The 21039-nt window shown below is 33.8% G+C and overlaps 2 protein-coding genes across 2 annotated transcripts; both read right to left on the reverse strand.

Annotated features, from left to right (window-relative positions):
* Nucleotides 1–5835: 5835 nt before the first annotated feature.
* On the reverse strand, nucleotides 5836–9057 carry LOC110778891 (F-box protein CPR1). The gene is made up of 3 exons (XM_021983431.2): nucleotides 8441–9057; nucleotides 7894–7990; nucleotides 5836–6325 (listed from the first exon to the last, which is right to left on the reverse strand). Exons 1-2 carry the CDS (start codon nucleotides 9055–9057, stop codon nucleotides 7942–7944), a joined length of 666 nt encoding a protein of 221 aa, XP_021839123.1. The 3' UTR covers nucleotides 5836–6325; nucleotides 7894–7941.
* A 38-nt stretch (nucleotides 9058–9095) lies between these two features.
* On the reverse strand, nucleotides 9096–9841 carry LOC130459749 (F-box protein CPR1-like). Its single transcript, XM_056827285.1, has one exon. The coding sequence runs from the start codon at nucleotides 9588–9590 to the stop codon at nucleotides 9096–9098; it is 495 nt and encodes a 164-aa protein (XP_056683263.1). The 5' UTR covers nucleotides 9591–9841.
* Between the last annotated feature and the right edge of the window lie 11198 nt (nucleotides 9842–21039).

The following is a 21039-nucleotide window of genomic DNA, read 5'->3' on the forward strand; positions in this document are numbered from 1 at the left end:
CAACTAAATCCAAATTACTAAACTATGATATGTTCATAAATAAGAACATTTTTGTGTGATGTTCAGTTTCTCAAGTCTTATGTTCAACTTATACAGAATCATGTTCAGCTAAATTCAACTTATAAAATTGCTATATGTTCAATAATTTTGTGTGATATTCAGTTTCTTAAGTCTCATGTTCATAAATAAGGATATATATATGTTCGATTTCTGGCTTTGTAAATTTGAATTACTGTTAAAATATTTAATACTCAATTCTGGAATAATATGTTTAAGTGAATAATAGATTTTTTTTTTTTTAGTTTCTAAAAAAAATCACTTAATTATTCTTAGTTATGTTCAATTTTTAAAACTCAATGTTCAGTTTTAGAATGTTCATACTATGTTTGATATCCTGTGAAGTTCATTTTTAATTAAAAAGGTTCTATGTTCAATTTTCAGAATTTAACAAGGAGGAAAAAAGACAGAGTCGAAGAAGAAGTGGAGGAGAAGTTGGTGAACTCAATCTGTTTGCAATTGGTGGTAGAAAATTTATCGACGAGGAAGGCAAATAAGAACTATTAAGATGGAGAAAAGTTGCAGATAAGAGATAAAGAAACATAGAGGAAAGAGGAACATGGAAGAAGAAAAAGATTCATCAATGTTCATATTTTTTATTTGTTTATTTTCCGAATGATAATTTTCTACCGAAATGTAGCGTAGTGATTAAACTTGTGCGGACGTACTAGAGTTTCTGGTATATTAATTAATATTACTTAATTAGTCTAAATTATTAAATGACAAGTATGAAGAAGGATATTTCATGTTCATTTTTTTTATCACCGTGTTCAATTTTAACTGTTTTACGATGTTTAAAAAAACCTCATATGCACACAGCTCTGCATGCATAGGTATGCAGCCAAAAATTTGGGCGTTCGGCACTGCTGCGGTTTTGCGTTTTTTGTTTTTTTTTCTTAAAAAGTAAAACAAAACTGTTCGTCAAAATCGTTTTTAAAATCAACTTTCCTTCGGTTTATACAAAAAATAAACGGAAAATCCAAAACCACTTTAGTGGTTTCTGGATTTTCGTTTTTTGGGAACAGTGTTATGGCAAATTCAGTCATTCTTTCTCCTCTCTTTTTCGCTGTTCTCATACGGTACTGCTCAAATTCTCAACCCTATTCTTCCTTCCTCCATAAGATTTCTCTCTCATCTTGGTATTCAATCGTTAGAAATTCCAATTAAAAAAAAACCTACCTTCATGATTAGGTCTCAGAAATTCCGAATTAGAAATTCTGAATCAAAATTTCACTAGAGGGCTTGATTTGCAAAGGTATGTAAAAAGAAGAGAGAAATAATCAATTATTAGCAGCGATGATGGTGGCGGTGATGATCGATACGTATTGCAACAGTGGTGAATTTGGGGGTTTATGCCTTCTAAGGAACTTAAAGATCTACTAAAGTTAATAAAGAATTTATGAGATTATAGAAAATTAACAATGGAATATATATGGTATTTAGCTCTTTGCCTTATGAACTTGAAAACTCATCAATGGTGGGTTAGTAGCCAGAGGAGAGAGAAATAGATGGAGTGCAGTAAAATACAGAGTACTGTACTCCCTAAATTTAAGAGAAGCATCTCTTTTAGTGTGGGGTTTTAAAGGAGGTTGTTTTAATATTTTTAAATCTGTTTTTCTTATTTTGGTAAAACAAAACTAAAATCGGTTTTTGATTTTCATAAAACCCACAACTCAAAACTTAAAATGGTACCGAACGAGTCCTTAGGTGGTAAAGTTATCTTCTTGGGGTGTAATGCAACATTATCAATTGAAGCGAGAGATCTTGGATTGCAAGGTGATTTTGTTATAAAAAGCGGACTTGAGTATAATTTAGAAGATGACACTGTTGAACAATACAAGGTATATATATATATAGATGGAACTCTATCTTCTATTGAATTAATAGAATGTGAGGCTTTAGATTATGATTATATTGATTCTCAAGCTTGAAAACCCTTAATAGCAATTTGTCAAGTACGAATTTATATAATCTAGGTTTGTTTTTGAGTAAAAATTCTTTGATTATGTTTAGTGAAAAATTAAGTTGCTTGCTCAAATTTCATTTTTCATTAATGCTACATTTCTTTCCTTGATGATACATTGTTATGCGGCCATATAGCGTTAACTATGCTTTGATTCTATACTAGTTAGCTCCCGTGCAACACACGGGTCTATTAAATTTTTGAAAGTTGACAACAATTCCCTCAAAAAAAAAATTTGAAAATTGTTTTTTTGTTTTTGTAGTTTCAATATTTTTGTTTTAGTTTTCTAAAAAACATAAAATAAAAAACAATATTGAAGGGAACCTATAAACTTTTTATTTCCAACGCGAACAGAAATATTTAGATTCAACAAAACAGTAAAAAGAATATATTGTCACTTTGTAATTTACCCACAATAAATACTAGTATAGTACCCGTGCGATGCACGATTTATCATATGATCGAAAATTAAATTTGCATATCTAAACTATAGCTATAAAAAATTATCATCAAATAGAGATTAAATAATCTTCTTATTGAACCTAACGATGGATAGATCTGTTATTGTCTCCATTATGTGTCTTATTTATTTAACAAATTGAAAAAATAAAAATAAGGGTACATAGGTAAATTTACTTCTTCCCTTTCAAAACCCATGTCAAACATAATTTTATTCTCACCCATTCTTTAATTCGATAGTCATACACATTTAATACTTCCATATCATGAGTATCATCTACAGTATATCATTCCTGATCATTTAACACCTACCCCCCACCATATACTTTATTCATCTAGAAATAACTTCGAAGCGGGGTGAGGTTGGTCACTCAACACCTGTAACTGCCTAAAATTCGCATCCCCATGCATGTCACCACGATATGTACGATACTTATCCCCGTCTTAATCCCCGCCTCACGGGTGGAAAATAAAATTAACCTCCTTCATCATTCGTCCGTGTATCCACACGTACCCACCTCAAACCAAGCCCTAGACGGCTGAGACTGACATAGTTTTGAATTTTAAAACTCTAAGAGTATTTGACAATTTGGTTATCTGATTACTTTATACTTTGGACACACATAACTCATATACATTATCCTAATTAAAATTAATGATGGATAAATTTGTTATTGCCCCGTTTGATGTCTTATTTATTAAAAAAAACAAATAAGTGTACATATATACACAAAATTATTTTCATATCCATTCATCACATGTGTCACTCATAATATTATTCTCCTCCACCCTTCACTTTGATAGTCATACCTACTTAAGTATTTTATATTTACATCATTACCCGACCACTTAACACCTCCCCCGCTATTTACTTTATTCAGCTAGTCGTGACTTTCACGCTAGTGGGGTTCTCCAAACTCGTACTCGTCTAAACTTATCTCATCCCTATCCCCGTCACCCACAATAGGAAAGGTATTCACCCCTCCCATTCCTTCTTAATGGGTAAAAAATAAAACTCATCTCCGATCTATCACCCACCCATGTATCCGCACTCGCCTCAAACCCACCCCTATACTCAACATTTTTTTTTATTGGTAAGAGAGTTTTGAATTTTAAAATTCTACTACAAAGTCTTCCACAATTCCAATGTCTTATTAGCATAATTGAGTAAATAAGCAAAACATTATAATATGAACACTTTCCGTCAAAATTTAATCGTTGCAAGATTCTTTTCACGGAAATGTATACGATAAGTTATAATAAGCTTATATATTACTTCATCCGTTCTTATTTACATGACACAGTTGGATTTTTGACACTATTCACACAAGCTCATTTGACTTCCTTTTGTGATTTATACTTACGAAAAAAACATAGTCGTGCGGGATCTTATTAGATTCGTCTCAACAAAATTTTTTTAAATATTAACTTTTTATAATTTTTTCTTATGTATAATTGAAGATATTCATGTTTGAAATCGTGCATTGGCAAACGTGCCTAAATAATTGTGTCTTTTAAAAAAGAACGGATGAGGTATAATTTAATATAAAAATAAGTATGTTGGGAGATAGTGGGATTTTTTTTATATAGAATCAATTGATTTCCACATATCGCTCCACATTGATTTCCATTATCTGAATTTATGCGCAAGGATTTTTTATTAGATTACAATGTAAAATAAATTCAAATATACTACCCATCAAACGATCAAAGGCAAAGAAACTAATAATATAAAATGAAATTAAAAAGCTCTTAATATTATTTTTCATTTAAAAGATTAAGGAACTATTAAATAAAAGGATAAGTCCCCTCAAAAAAATAAAAAATAAATAAAAGGATAAGTAGAAATTATAAATTCGAGAAAGAAAAGATACAAAGTTATTAAACAGTTTTTTTTTTTTTCCAATAAGCATGTTTTACACAACCTTGATACGATTTTTTTTCAATAAACATGTTTTACTACTCCGAATATTAAAGCAAAGGTAAATATTCATTATACATATCCGCAGTCAATATAAGACGCATATTTTATATAACAATTGACAATACATACAATTAGTCATTCGTAAATTTAAGTTAAATATTTTTATTAATACATGCTAATAGATGTACGTTAATTTTTTAAAAAAAATAAAAAGATTTATTAGACAACCTTGTTATTTTTATTTTATTATCACATTGTAAATCTATTACATTATACGGTATAATAAAACAGGCAACAAGAATGACACGTGTCACTTTCTGGTGAAAATATTTCCTCTAAAACTTTCTTTTTAAATAACTTTTTACGGAAAAGGTTCAGTATATTTGACTAAAAATTTAAGAAAATGGTCAAATGATAATTTTATAGATACTTGTGTGCATAGGACCTACTCTAATATTGTGATATTGAAGTGGATTTTCTGTATAGGCTTTTTTAGTCAATGTGTTGATGTATACACAATATATTTCAACGTGTTATTTTAGTAGTTTATTTAAATTAAGAAATTTATTGCCATAATTAAGTAAATAAGTATTTCGTAATGTAATTGGTTTATTACCATAAATAATTAGAAGTTTTAAGTAAAAAAATATATCAATGAGTGACATTTGTCATCACCACATTGATTTCCTCTCTTTTAGTATAGTATATATATTAATTAATTAATTAAAATATCTACGTGGCGCCTAATTAATTATCTACCTGGAAATCGATTAGTTTTTAATTATTAGAGTGTTTGATTTTCGATGGAGTTGTATATATTAGTAATTAATCAATTAAAATATCTACGTGACACCTATTAATTATCTACGTGTCACTTGATTTTTTTAATTCAAAAAGAAATTAAAAATCTTATTTTTCATTGGCCGAAACCATTAGTAATCCTAGGTGGCGCTCTAATCTTTCAGCAAATATGCCTCCTTTATATATGTATATTAGATTTATAAACTTTATTATTTCCTAGAAGAATTTATGGTACAACTCAACTTACAAAAAAAATGAATTAAAAAAAAACATGTGAAGTTTTGAAGGGAAAAAACAACTGTGCGTGCTTTAGTATAATATATAGATGCTCTGATATGCACATACTCCCTCCTTTTTATTTTTTATGGTTACACTTTGTTTTTCACGGTTTTCAATGCACATGTTTGATCATCAATATATTCGATTACATATGAATTAATTTTTTATGACTAGTGGGGTAGAGCAAATGTTTGTAAACTCTTTCCCTTGAGAGAATTTACCCTTGGGGAATCACAACTCTGAGATTTTTCATAACCGAAAACGTACAAGGATTTAGGATTGGTTGTGTGAGTAACATTTTAGTGTATTTTATTCTTTTTCCTCTTGATTTAAAATGAAAGTTTATACGGAGTAATACAATTATGCTAAAGTTTCACCAAATATTTTATCAGATATTCACATTGTACTTCAGAAAGCCTAAAAAAATCAAAACCAACTATCGAAACAGATATCCAGATGAAACCAGAAACTAAGGTTATCCATTGTTTACAGACAGTTACATTAGAAGTTCTACCGAGGCCATACTAGTACCGGAAAGTATAGCTTGACGCATTACAACATTAGTCTATTAACAGTAGGTTAGCGGTTTAGCACCAAAGTTGACTTAACTAGATACTCTGTACTATAAAAGATAGCTTTCTGTAAACTTACTTGAAAAGGCCTATATAGAATAGCATCCAAGTGAGTTCTTTAATGGCCACCTCAACCAAGGGTACGTCACTTCAAAATCATAATATTAACTGAATACTGCTTCAGCTTTTGAAATTGTTGGCTATGCTCAAGGCAAAATGGCATAAAAACCAGTCAAAGGTGCAAAGTTTTAACAATGCAGAGTCCTATCCCTGCTAAAGACGAGAAATTTAATATTAACAAGACATATCATATGCAAGTAATTAGAAAGGTTTTTCTTTTAAAATATGAATAGGTAGAACATCAAAGAGCCTGAAGTGTTGCTATATTCTAAGTTTTTCATATCCTTGATGTCAAGGCAACCTTGAGCTCAAGCGTAGATATCTTGCCTCAAGAGTCAAGACCAGCGTTACCAGATTCGCGGGTACCCCCTGCGAATCTCGAACCGGTTCGCCCGTACCAAATTGGGTTCTCCAGCGACCCAATTCGCTGTGGTTCGCGAACCAAATCGTTGGTATTGTCATGCCGAATCCGAAACCCTAGTTATAGCTATTGAAGGCCAGGGAAGACAAGAGAAGAAAATATATGTAGGGGCTTTTATTTGGGAAGGAAATAACATGTTATCTGAGTATGAATATATGAGTATTAAAATAAAATCTTGAACAATTTTGTATTTGAAAATCCTGGAAAAAAGAGTTTCAAACCCCTTTTGCGAATCTAAAACCAGCCAACCCGTGAATCGCGAACCCGAACTCGTACACTGTATCGAAGCGAACCACGAACCAGGTAACCTTGGTCAAGACTCTCATCTAAAACAGCACAAACTTTCTTGCTGAAGTCATGGCCCTCAAACCAATTGAACTCACTCATCAGTAGTGCTACCAATGAGGTTGGACTACTATGTCAATTTATAATATAAGTCCCAATTGCAGAGAAATTGGACATGGGAGCATCGATCAATATCTATGTTAAGTTGTAAATTAACATGCAAATGAACACAAAGATTAGACCCTAAGATACTTTCACCAATTAACAAGTGGCATATCTTATGGCAGAGATGGGTGTGGAATGCTGGTTGATGTTAGTGGGAGACTGAGAAACATGATTATGATGGATGACTCGTGTCTTTTGTGCAGATCTTACCAACCCTTAATATTTTTCATTCATTCTCTTGGTTGCAAATTAAATGAGGATATCCTGTGGTGATGTTTCTGCAAGTTGGACAGTTCCATATTCTAGAGCAACAAAGAACAAGTTTAAATCGAAACTGATTGTTGCTGCTTTATCTACCTTAACTATCATGTTTTGTAGCAAGGAAAGTCGTATATTGGAACACAAAATCACTGTACCTAATGCTATATTTCAGAACATTGGGGTTTGTGTTGTATACTCTATAAAGATTGTTTTACCTAAGAAATTTCTGCTAATAAACAGTCTAATGATTTGTATAAACTAAAGTCTGAACTATTCTCCATTGTTCATTTTCCTCCAGATATCAGTCCTGCCCTGTTCCTCCCTCTCTGTTTTCTTTATTTTATAAGTAGATTTTAAAACAAGGATTCAGCACTAAGATTCTGTTTAGCCAACATTCAGGCAAACATCAGTCCAAGAGACACTATGAACCTTCTTGAAGTGAAGGTACAACAAAATACTTTGCACTTCGCAGTTTGTATGTAAGACTTGTAAGCAAAAAAACATGTGCAGAAAGGATGAAGCAAAAAGTGTCGCGTAAACTGAAAATTCATACCAAGGCAAGACAAACTTCCATACTTATACTTACATTAAACAATCTGAACATAACCCCCAAGCAGCATCATCTTCAAATGCGTTACAGTATCAGCTTGAACCCCACAGAAAGATAGTTACCCAAATCATTCCTGACATGTCAAACAGAAGAAAAGTGTTTAGACGATAATCATTAATTGATACAAAGATAAGTAGTCTTCCCAAGATGATAGCAATGCTTGCAAATAGATGCAAATTTATCAATTACAAATATGTTTGATTCGCAAATACAAAAAGAAACCACAAGGTCACAGAAAAATGACACTCAAAGTTCTTAGATGTTAAGCAATCAGAAAAATAAGCAAATGTGTCTATTAGTAATAAATAGCTTCTGAACACACTCTAGATTAAGTAAACTTAGCATTAAAGCTTCGGCTAGATTTTTGCTAGCTAAGAGGGAAATGTGGGTAATGCCCATGAGAAGATATGTCTAAATGCGCTTACTATAAGTGACAGAACAACAATCACAAAATAATAAGCATTTAAACACATAATATCGAGAAACAGTTAGATCTGGCAGTAGGGAAAGAAAATCATATTACTTGTTTTTTCTCTTCATGTTCTTCCTTGGCAAGGTTTCTATTTCAGGATGCAGTTTATCTTCAAGGGAAACAAGACTACCCATAAAATACGCCATCTCAAAAACTCCATTCGGCATCCCCTGAACTGTGTATCTATCAACTTTATTTGACTTCAAATCATACCAAAGAAGGCCCCTGCAGTCCATCTCCAACAAAATTCTCTGCCCATCTTTGGAGTAAATGAGAGGCTTAATAAGTAGATAACTCCTAATACTATTTGGGTTGTGAATACTAAATAACTTAATCCATGAATCTTTCTTTCCATGCTCCTTCATCACCCACACAACAGCACATACCAATACAGAATCATGCCGCAGATTAGGATTAAGGAAAAATTCACCAATACCACTGTTATGATAATTCATCACCAGACATAAACACCCACCCAATTCCGACAAACTTAGCATCAAATTAGAACTTAACTTATCCTCGTAACTGGGGCAGTCTATAAGCGAGAAGTTTTCTGTCCAAAGATCAAAACTAGCGATAAACTTACATGGACTCGTATACGATTCCTTGGTATTCGCAAGGAAATATAAAGCCTCGTTAACAAGAACACCATCGCAATAGATTTCCATGAATTGTTTTTCAGACTAAACACTTGTGCTTCATTTTTTTAATTCTCGTCATTACGAATCCCCTGAACCATCCTCAAAACCTTGTAATCGTTGCTCTTGCTGTCAAACCCGAACCTGTACACCAAACCATCTTTGTTAAGGTCTATAATTTGACTGGCGGGGAGCTTAAGGTGCGATTTGGTGAGAGGATTGTATAAGAAGACGATGTTTCTGGAGTCGTCGGAGATGCAAACGGCGCCGTTGCACATACCAACAAAAATGACAACTTCGCAGGGTTTGAGCGGGTGGTTGAGCTCCGAGAAAGAGATGTGGTTAGGTTGGAGGTCGAGCTCGGCAGAATGGAGAGAAGAATAGGATAGTAGGATATGACGATGAGAATTTGAAATTAGGGTTTGATTGAGGTGTAATTTGATGAAACTAGGGGTTTTAATTAAGGAATTCCAGGATTTGCAGACGATTGTGAAGCGGATAAGTAGTTCTGCAGGTAGTCGTTTGAGAATTTCGGCGATCATCTTAATTGGGAGAGTCGCCATTGTTGCTGAAGTAAGCTTCAGCTGTTTTTGAGGGTTTTGAAATGAAACGACAGTGAGCGGTGTTGCAGAAGCACTTTCCAATTTCCAATTTCCACTTTCCAATTTCCCGCTTTTTATGCTAAGACGTACACGGTATGCCTCTTTAACCGTTTAATAGGTCAGTCAGTATTTTTTGTTCATGTACTCCGTATTCACTAGTTTTGGGCGTTGATTGTGTCAATGTGTGTGGGTGGAGATTTTTTTTTTTTTTTTTTTTTTTGCAAATAAAGAAATTTATCATTTATCAAAATAGGTAGAGTAATAATCACATGGGATAATAAACACGTAAAATAGTCTCTAAGGTCTAAACTCCCCACGTTCTAAGAAGGATTGAAGCAAGCTAGATCCATCACTGACTTTACAAAGTACAAAGTAGGCAACTCAATACAAATATTCTCTCATTACATCTGTGCAATGACAAGCTACCTTAAACAAATTTGATCTCAAGACAATAGATGAATCTTCAAAAGCACCATTAAAAATATTCTTGTTTTGTTGCAACCAGATTACATATATAGATTTTGCAAAGATCATGCCATGAAGTTGAGGAATGGTATGTGTCTTCCTGCAAGTTTTAGCCACCTATTGTACCTGGATATCAAAGGAGAAAATATTCCTTTTCATTTTGAGGATCTGCATAATATTCCTCCAAATTTCAACAGAAAACTGACAGCTAAAGAAGAGATGTTCTCTATAGTCTCGTGAGCAGTCCCATAAAGAACACAATCAGGATCCATAATTATATTCCATCTTAGCATCCTATCTTTAGTAGCTAACTTGTTCCGAATTGCAAGCCAAGTTATGAACATGCTTTAGGGACTTTTTTTTTTTGAAAGGTAAGGAGAAAGTACCTTAGGAGCCCCTCCGCACGAGGAGTTCTCCTAAGTAATCACTATCTAAAATGGACAGTAATTGGGGACTATTACAAGATTCAATGCACATAGTATTACTAACTAAATGACCAACATTTTCTATCCAATCTGCTGCTCGATTTGCTTCTCTGAAGACGTCCTTGATATCCCAAGTGTCGAAAAATTTGAGAATATCCTGAATGTCCTGAATAATATAATGGAGTTTCCAAGGGATGTTCCAGGTTCCTTTGACTGCGTTGATGACTAAAAGGTATCACCTTCAATATAAATGTTTTTGATGTTGAGATTCTTTGCTTCTTTGAGGCCTTTGTGGAGGGCACAAGCTTCTGCCATAAAAGCTTGCGTAAGGCATAGGTTGTAAGTGTGAATGCTGATAGGGGTGCCGTTGTTGTCGCGTATGATAAAACCAGCTGCTGCTGATGAAGAATTGCAAGAGCCGTCGAAGTTGAGTTTGAAGGTACCTTGAGGGGGAGGGTACCAACGAACTAGCACCGGAGGATTGTGAGTAACCTTTGTGTGGGTGTGTGAAGTGAAATGGGTACCCTTAAGTTGATGCTGGTCAATATTAGTTCTTAACTGCCACTCTTTGAAAGATAAACTAGCTTTAAAGAAGACTCGAAAGGTGTTAAAATTGCAATTGTTAAAAATGCAGTCATTCCTCTCTTTCCAAAGAGTCCAAATGATGAATATAAATTTGCAAAGAGTTGTTTGATGCTTTTGGGACTTGCAAGAATGTTACATATTACCCTTTTCCAATATACACAATCTACAGGGGGCCTGTGAGCTTTTATATAGCTTTTTAATAGGAAATTTATCACTAACAACAAAATGTTAAAAAGTAGAATGACTTTGAATAAGATCTCTGCATTCGACAACTTCTTTAGAGCCTATGAGATCCCAACAGGAATGTTCATGCTCCAGATATCCTTTCCCCTTATGAAATAAGATTAAGGCATTTTTCTTATATAAACCCGAATATCTTATGTTATGGTTAATTTAGACTATCTTTCTATACACGCGACGAGTATTTGTAATTTAAAAAAATACACATACAATAATACTCTTAACTTAATCGTTGAATTACTCCCTCCGTTACTTAATGTTCTTCCCATTTGGAATTTTGGCACTATTCGCAAAGAAAGGGAATCTTTTTGAATTATTTCTGATGTATAAGAAAAAACATAGTTATGTGGGGTCTTGTTTGATTCGTCTCAATGAATAATTTAACAATATAATATTTTTTATAATTTTTAATAACACATAATTAGATATATTAAAGATATAAAAATTGCATTAGCAAATGTGCCAAAGAAAAATGAGAAGACCATTTAGGAACAGGAGTACGTCTTACCCTTTTTTTTCCTAGCTTTAATATTTGATTGATAAATATCTATTAAATGATTCTCTTTTATGTTATAATATAAAATATGTTTTTGTTTAATTTGATTTTATTTTCTAGTTTAAGTAAGGGTAAAATAGGAAATCGCTTTTTTGACGTCGCATCAAACGTTCCTTTAGAACAAGTTCATGGAAAGTCTTGTCTTAAGACTTTTATATATTCCATGTCACCTTTTTTTACTTTACTTTTATAAAAAAATTATTGTTAAAAATACTTCATTTTTGAAAAAAAAAATTAGTTCTTCGCCCTTAAAATTCATTTTAGACCTCCAAATTTAGATATGATGTTTTTTCATTCAACTCACGCATTGAGTCTTAATTTTAGTCTTGGTGTTTCAAGATTCAATCTAAGATTTTATCAAGACTTACCCACTTTTTTTTGTAAAATTATGTTGTCTTTTTTTGAGATTAGGTGTCATATGTCATATCTACATGTCAGCAAAATCTAATATTAAGACTTAGGGGTGATCTTTCTCTTATACTCTCTCCTTCCCTTTTTATTCGTTGTGTTTGGTACCATGCATGGTGTTACGCGATTTAACATCTAACTGATTTTGATAAAGATTTTTTTTAAAAAGTAAAATAATGCAAATTATGTTTATTGCTAGTGTTTTTACTTCTATAAAAAATATGACATTGAAAATGAGTAGAGAGATTTAATGTCTTAATGAGAAAGTGTGAAATGAGTTCCGGTATAAAATAGAGATAATGCTTTTAACAAAACACAAAGGACTAATATTGGGCCAACACCAATTCCTTTGTTGTCAAGTTGCACACACTATATAAGGAGTACTCCATCCGTTTCTTTTTGTTCTTTACGTTTGGCCTTTTACACGTTTATTAAAGACTAATTAATGTACATTGAGATTGCTCTATTTTTTTTATTTAAAAAAGAAATATTACGTTTATTTATAATGTTTTCACTCTTATCATAATTTTGATATTAGGAAAATGAGAAAAACTTAATGTCCCAATAGAAAAATGTGAGAGATTAAATGACACAATGAATTAAATTAGTTAAAATAATCATTTGACACAAATTTTGATAGAATATTGAAACATTTATATGATAATATAAAAGGAAATTTAAAGAACATTTTGAGACAACAAAAAAGAAAAACGTAAAGGAAAAAAGAAATTTTATTTTTGCAAATAATGGTGGGGTATGTTTCCCACAAGGTGGGTCCCCCTATGGATATGTAGTATATTAAATGACCAAATTAAATACTCTCTCCATCCCTTAATACTCGCACCACTTTCCTTTTTGGGTCGTCTCTTAATATTTGCACCGCTTCTATAAATGGAAATTTTCACCAATATTATATTATTTTTCACACTTATCTATTACCCCACCTACACCCCTACTCCCTACAAAAAAATCATTTAAAAATTCACATCCCCACTCATTACTCCCCACCCCTTACACATTTCCCACTAACTATATTAAAAAAATACCCCACTATCAACTAACACCCATTAAATTAATAAGTCAGTTCAAGTGTCTTAAACTCCGCACTAGTCAAAATGGTGCAAGTATTAAGGGACGGAGGAAGTAGGTGTATAATAAATATTATACATCAAAATAAAAGTAAACTCAAAATGTTAAAAAGTTATCCTTATATATGGGGATGTTCGTCGGTAGCGTTTGAGGTAGCAGGTAACGTTTTCACCTATGAAAAATCCTATTGTAAAATTTGTAAGTGTTTGGCGAGGTAGCGAGTGAGATAGCGGTTGGTAACTTTTGTCAAACGTTAAAAAATAGTAGCGTTTGAAAGTAGCGGGTAGAGTTTGACAAAATTATAATAAAGTTTTAAACAATATATATATAATTCCTCCATTCCTTAAATATTGCACCATGGTTTATTTTACGCTTCTTAACGTATACTTTGACTATTAATAGGTTGATTTAACTGGGGAATTAGAACTCAACTTATCATCATAACTGGGGAAATCTATAAGCGAGAAGTTTCTGTCCGAAGATCAAAACTAGCAATAAACTTACATTGCCTCGTATACGAATCCTTGGTATTCACAAGGAAATATAAAGCCTCATTAATAAGAACATCGTTGCAATCAGCGTAATAGAGATAATACAGGTTACCTTGAATAGATTTCCATGAATTGTTTTTCAGACTAAACACTTTTGCTTCAATTTTAGAATTCTCGTCGTTATCAATCCCCTGAACCATCCTCAAAACCTTGTAATTGTTGCTCTTGCTGTCAAACCCGAACCCATACACCAAACTATCCTTGTTAAGGTCTATATTTTGACTCGAGGGGATCTTACAGTTCGATTTAGTGAGAGGATTGTATAAGAAGATCCTCGGAGATACAAACGACGCTGTTGCAGGAACTGATAGAAATTTGAGGGGGTACCCGGAAGTTTTGTTGGACCTCAATTATATAACAAAATTGCATTGACAAAAATTGTACAACAATATTTGTGAGAGCTCATATCTCTCACTTATCTTTTTGGTAGAACCCTTGTTTTTACCTCTCATATTTTGTGGGAGCTCTCTTGATTAGCTCACATCTAAACTTATGCAAATACAACATATTTATAGTGGTTGGATCCTACTTTCTAAATTTTTCTACACTTGTCATTTATCTAGATATTTTTTAAGTAAATTCTAGACATTATTTTAGCTAGATTTTTCTACACACTTTACTACTAGATTTTTATATAGTACATTCTAGATTTAAATTTTTCTAGATTAACATTTTAACACTCCCCCTTAATCTTGAAAAATCTTGTACTCCAAAATGTTTATCTTTCGAAAATCTCGTTGATGCAATTGTCATCAACCACAAATCGATATGAACGTTTGAGTTCTAATGTTTGCACCAGTGTTACCAACCTTCACCTTCTCGATACGTTTTATTAATCTTGATCATCTTCTCGTTGGTATCCATGTTACCAACTCTCCCACCGATGCACATGTCACCAGTCATCTCCTGAAATTTTTCTTTAAATGTTATTTTGTTATTGGTGCTTATGTCTTCACATCTTGCAGAATTTCAACTCTTTGTGTTGGTACCCTTGTTACCAACTTCCTCCAATGTTATTTGTTTCTCCCGAATTTTCGTTTGTTATGGTGCTCATGTCACCACCTAACACTGCTAATGCTCGTGTCATTAGCAAACTCCAAAATTCTCTGTTTGAATTTTGTTTTTCTTTCCTTTTTTTTGTCACCAATATACTTAGTTAATGCCCTTGTCATTAGCATCATTCAAATAATTTATTCTTCAAAACATATTTTCTTCTTCAGCTTTTTCCATCCTTTCTCATTTTTATCATCAACTTTTATTTTTCTCCATTTTCCTCCATAAATTTCTTTTTCTAGTTTAATTTCCCCATATTTGTTATTTTCCTTAAGAAATTTTAGATTTAGAACTTACCTCTTTTCTCTTCCATATTTTCTTCAAATCTTGTAACCCTTCATGTCTTGGGTCTTCGGTCTTCAATTTTGTCGTAATCACTTTTCCGGCTCTGGTACCACTATAAATTTGAGGGCGCACGCGGAAGTTTTGATGGACCTCAATTATATAACAAAATTGCATTGATAAAAATTGTACAACAATATTTGTGAGAGCTCATACCTCTCACTTATCTTTTTGATAGAACCCTTATTTTTACCTCTCATATTTTATGGGAGCTCTCTTGATTAGCTTGCATCTAAATTTATGCAAATACAACATATTTATAGTGGTTGGGTTGGATCCTACTTTCTAGATTTTTCTACACTTGCCATTTATCTAGATATTTCTTAAGTAAATTCTAGACATTATTTTAGCTAGATTTTTCTACACACTTTACTACTAGATTTTTATATAGTACATTCTAGATTTAGATTTTTCTAGTTTAACATTTTAACAAGAACCAACAAAATTGGCAACTTCGCAGGGTTTGAGCGGGTGGTTGAGCTCCGAGAAAGTGATGTGGTTAGGTTGGAGGTCGAGCCCTGCAGAATGAAGAGAAGAATAGTAGAGGAGGATATGACGATGGGAATTTGAAATTAGGGTTTGATTGAGGTGTAATTTGATGAAACTAGGCGTTTTAATTAAGGAATTCCAGGATTTGCAGACGATTGTGAAGCGGAGAAGTAGTTCTACATGTAATCGTTTGAGAATTTCGGCGATCATCCAAATTGGGAGAGTCACCATTGTTGTTGAAGCAAGCTCAGCTGCTTCTGAGGGTTTTGAAATGAAACGACAGTGAGCGGAGTTGCAGAAACACTTTTTAATTTCCAATTTCCCGCCTTTATGCGGAGTTGCAAAAAAAAACTAACAGTTTGTTTGGGAACTCTGATTTAATGAGAAAAAGTGTGTAAAATTATGAAAATTAGACTAGATCCCGTGCATGCATGGATTTTGATCATTTTTTTTACAAAATATTTAAATGAATATCTCCCACACTACTGCATAGTTATAACATTTTTAACATACTCGTTTAAATTTATTTATCTAATATGCATATTTAAAATGCTAATATGTTAATTTGACTAAAATATTGAGTGATATATTTTCCATTATTAATATAGCGATTTGACTAAAATATTACCAATTTAGAATAATTATTATTACGTCGTATCTACTATTGCCATAATTCATAAACTAAATTTTGTTTCCATAGATAAATTGTTTATATAAAAAAGGTAGAGAATAAAAATAAAATACACTTTTTTGGGAATGTGGTTTTTGACGGGAAAAAATCGCACAAGGATTTGACACGTGTCATTCCTGGTGTCTCTTTTAGTATATAGTAATAGATAGGAGAGTTTCATAATTTTAGCTTGTTTGGTTATTTAAATGGAAAAGTGAGGAAAATGAAATGCGTGGACATCTGCGGAAATCAACTATGTTTTGTCTTTTTTATTTTCCACACTTTTTCCCTCAAAAGTGATGGAAAAACTATGGAAATATGGGGAAAACAAAATTAAAGAAGTGAAAAATATGTGATATTCCAATTTCCACAGTTTTCTGTAATAATTAGCCAAACAAATCAAAATTCAGAGATTTCTACATATCTCTTCAGATCAACTTTTCTATAGATTTCTATAGTTTTACTTTTCCTCACATTTCCAAGTTAACTTGGTTCCCAAACACAGTGTAAAAGTAATTCATTAATAAAAAGTAATAGGACATCTATAAAAGAGATCATAATCTATTTAATTCATAACAAATCGAATTAAACAAAACTCATTTTCTGCAAAACTACGATCATTGCACTTCGAACGTCTTGTATAACCTCTAATAGTTTGATACAGCCTTCAACGAGGGGGTCTATTGATCTGTTGCAGTTTTGATATTGAATTAAATCATATTCAATTGATTATAAATATAGAACAGACCTTTGTTGCGACACCGCACAAATTCTCATCGATGCATCGATTTCTCCTGTGAATTAAATAATGAAGGAAATAATGCCCTTGGTCCAAGTATGCATTCTATATTAAGTCTAATAAATGCGGTTCAGTATTAATTAACAAGTTAATAATTCAGTGAGATCAAGTGAGCTGAATGCCTAGCTAGAGGCCGCTTCAGTTCAAGTGGAATTAATGATATTAATCCACAGCTTACTCTTGACTGAACCCGTAGGGTCACACAAATAGTACGTAAACGGATCAAGTATTTAATGGCATTAAATACTCCATCTATGAATATTCGGAACCGACGGATCTTGGTTTCAGTGGGAGCTAAGATCGTCACAGGCAAGAAATGAATACTCCGGAAACGATGATATTGCCGGAAACGGAAATATGGATCGTATCGGAAATATGAATATTATCCAAGTCGTAGATGTTACCGGAAACGGAAACATGGTACGTATCGGAAAATATTATTGGAAATGGAAATATTACCAGAATCGGAAATATTGCCGGAAACGGAAATATTGTCAGAATCGGAAATATTGCCGGAATCGGAAAATAATTCCGAAAACGGAAATATTAAATATTTGTTCGAAACGGAAATTAATTCCGGAATCGGAAATATTAAATATTGTTCGTATCGGAAATAGATTCCGGAAATGGAAATTTAATCGGAAGCGTATCGTACGAATTAGCATCGGACGAGGCCTGCCGGACGAAGGCCCAGCACGAAGCTAGGCCATCGCCCAGCAAGCACGCACGCCACAGCCCAGCGCGCACAAGGCCGCGCATGCGTGGGCCGCGCTGCGTGGGCTGCTGCTCGCATGCGTGGGCAGCCCTTGTGGCTGCCGTGTGTGTGTGAGTTTGAGCTCATGCGAGATTCCTGAATCTGCAAGAGTCAGTGTATGATTAAATGTCTATTCCTATTGGATAAATTGATTAAGTAGAATTCATGTAGAATTCTAATTCCAATTAATTCGCATCCTACTAGGATTACGATTCCTTTTCCATAACTCTATAAATAAAGGCCTAGGGGTCATAATTTATACATAAGTTTCAAAGTATTCAAAAGTGAGGTTTTTGAGAGAAAATTCAAACACCCATCTTGCCCCAAAAGTGCCGAATTTTCTGAGTACCTTAAGGGCGATTCTAGTTGGTCAATCTTAAGGCGGATCCGGACGTGCTGTGGACTTTCTACGGAGGGACGACACTTGGAGTCCTAAAAGACTTGTTCTTGTTCGGTTCGGGCGCAGCTAGGGAAGGCACGCAACAAAGAGTATGCATCTAATTATGCTATATGATTATGTGTAAATAATATGTTTCCTGGGTTAATGGTTGTTTCCGCATGATCTATGTAAATGTCATATGTATCATAACCTAACAGTGGTATCACGAGCCCCTTATTATTTTCATAATCTAAATTGCATGAACATGGTTAAATATTACAAATTTGCAAGAATTAAAAGGGGTGATTAATTTTCGTAATTGTTAATTAATTGCAAATTGCGTTTATTTAAATATATGTACGCAGTTTTTCGGCAGTTTCTTCATTACTCATCTGAATTGAGTGATTTTTGTGTCAATTCCGTATGTAAAAGGCATTCTAAAATTTTGACAAAAATAGTATTTTTCTGCCGAACCCAGAATTCTCAAATTCGAAGCCTAACTATGACTTTTCGAAGGTTTTAGTTTTTCGGATGCAAAATTTCGTAAATTTAAGATGTTAAATTAAATATTTGCGATTCCTGTTGATAAATCTTGAATTTTTGATTGACCTACTGCATATGTTTAACAAGTTTGAATGCCTAGTCTTGTTAATTATGCAATCTAATTTGTAATTATGATTAATTTGTTGAAAATTAGAATAATTTAGAATTAATTTGATTTTCATAATTAATTGTAATTTAATTAGAAACCTATGATTAAAAACCACCATAAAAATTGTAAATTTACGATAAATTTTAAATTTTTATGACCTAGACTTGAATCCATATCAATCGGAAATCAATTGGATAATAAATTTTCGATTTTTTCGCCCTAAAATTATGAAATTAATAATATTTATTAATTTGTCATTAATTTTAAATATAAATTTTAAATTTTTATGCGATTCGTTCAAATAACTTGCACGCACGAAGCAATGGACGCTTCGTGTTACCCTTAAGGGGTGTTGTATAATGCGGGCATGCGACGACGAGCAAGGGAGCTCGTCGCCCGTGCGGCACGAATGCAATGAGCAAGGGCGTAGTGCACGAGCACAAGGCAGCAGCCCTGCCTTGTGTCGTGTGCCACGAGCAATGAACGGATGGGCATGGGCGAGGGGCGAGCCAAGGCAGTCGCGTGTGGGCAGCAAGCGAGCTGCGCCACAGCGCGCGCTGCCTCGCACAACAGCGCGCAGCCTCGTGCGCAGCGAGCGCAAGCTCGCGTGCCACGAGCGCTGCGCACAGCATCACTCGCGCGCACAGCGCGCGACGTCGCCCGCCCAGCGAGCGATGTCGCGCACCAGCGAGCGATGGCTCGCGCGCACCAGCGAGCGATCTCGCGCGCCAGCGAGCGATGGCTCGCGCGCACCAGCGAGCGATCTCGCGCGCCAGCGAGCGATGGCTCGCGCGCACCAGCGAGCGATCTCGCGCGCCAGCGAGCGATCTCGCGCGCCAGCGAGCGAACCAGCGCGCCCAGCGAGCGATCTCGCGCGCGCACTGCGAGCGATAGCTCGCGTGCGATGGGGCGCTGTGCGGAGGCTTGCGTATGGGACAGCAGCAGCTATGCAACGAGCGCATGGGCTGCGCGCACATGGCCAGCAATGGCTGTGTGCGTACGGCCCATGTGCGTGCAACGCGTAGGGTGTTTGCGTTACGATTAGATCGTTTTGAATGTTTAATTTGAAAATTTCAGTTCACGTAATTTTAATTAATTTTAAAATTAATAATTTGAATTAATTTCTTGGATTTTAATTTTGAATATTATAATTATAATAAATATAATTTATTCTAATTATTTTACTAAAATTAAAATCATGAATTAATTTAAATGCGACTGAAATAAATTAAATTTTGGATTCAATTATAAATTTATATGAGCTTTAAATTTTAATTAAATTTGTATGTTTCCGGTTAGACTAGAAATACAATTTTATGTTTAAAATTAGTAAAGCATATGAATTTATTGGTTTGAGTGGGAGCACTTTTTAGTCATAAACTCTTGATTAGGTCTACAAATCCTTAAGGTTAAAACAACTCGATTAGAATTAATAAGGACTGAATAATTGGTAGATTATTGGTGCCCTTGATTAATTGCTGCAAATGTTTACGTGATGCATAATGTGTTTAACTAACCAGCTATGTGGGCCATTCATGATAATGAATGGGTGAATGGTATATATTGTATATGTACTGTTTTGCAGGTTATGAAGTGACTAGTATGGCCCAAATAGGATAGAAAATATGGTCTGCGTACCATTAATTTGAATGTAATTGGTCTAAAGTACCAAAGTTGTTTTTCAATTCAAATATGGTCTGCGTACCATCAAATAGTTGTAATTAGTTATAACTTATCCTATTTGAAGAAAATGGTGCCTCCCACGGAGATTTTCAAGACGGACTTTGAAGTCAAAGCTTCAAGATGAAGTCGGGCCATACTAGATCACAAATATCTTATGCATGTTTTAAGTTATTTATTGCTTTAAATATGTCTTAAAATGCATGAGATCAAAAGCTTGATTATGTTGCATGATTAAGGATTTTAGTTCACTTAAAATCTAACCAACATAGT

This window comes from Spinacia oleracea, chromosome 4 (genome assembly GCF_020520425.1).
Source record: "Spinacia oleracea cultivar Varoflay chromosome 4, BTI_SOV_V1, whole genome shotgun sequence".
In the NCBI taxonomy this organism is placed as follows: domain Eukaryota; kingdom Viridiplantae; phylum Streptophyta; class Magnoliopsida; order Caryophyllales; family Amaranthaceae; genus Spinacia; species Spinacia oleracea.

Excerpts from the sequence above, each read along its gene's own strand:
- LOC110778891 (XM_021983431.2), bottom strand. The coding sequence starts at position 9,057 with ATGGAAATCTATTGCGATGGTGTTCTTGTTAACGAGGCTTTATATTTC. Across the intron at positions 7,991-8,440 it reads AACATGAAGAGAAAAAACAA|GAATGATTTGGGTAACTATC; the intron begins GTAATATGATTT and ends TTGACATGTCAG.
- LOC130459749 (XM_056827285.1), bottom strand. The coding sequence starts at position 9,590 with ATGGCGACTCTCCCAATTAAGATGATCGCCGAAATTCTCAAACGACTA.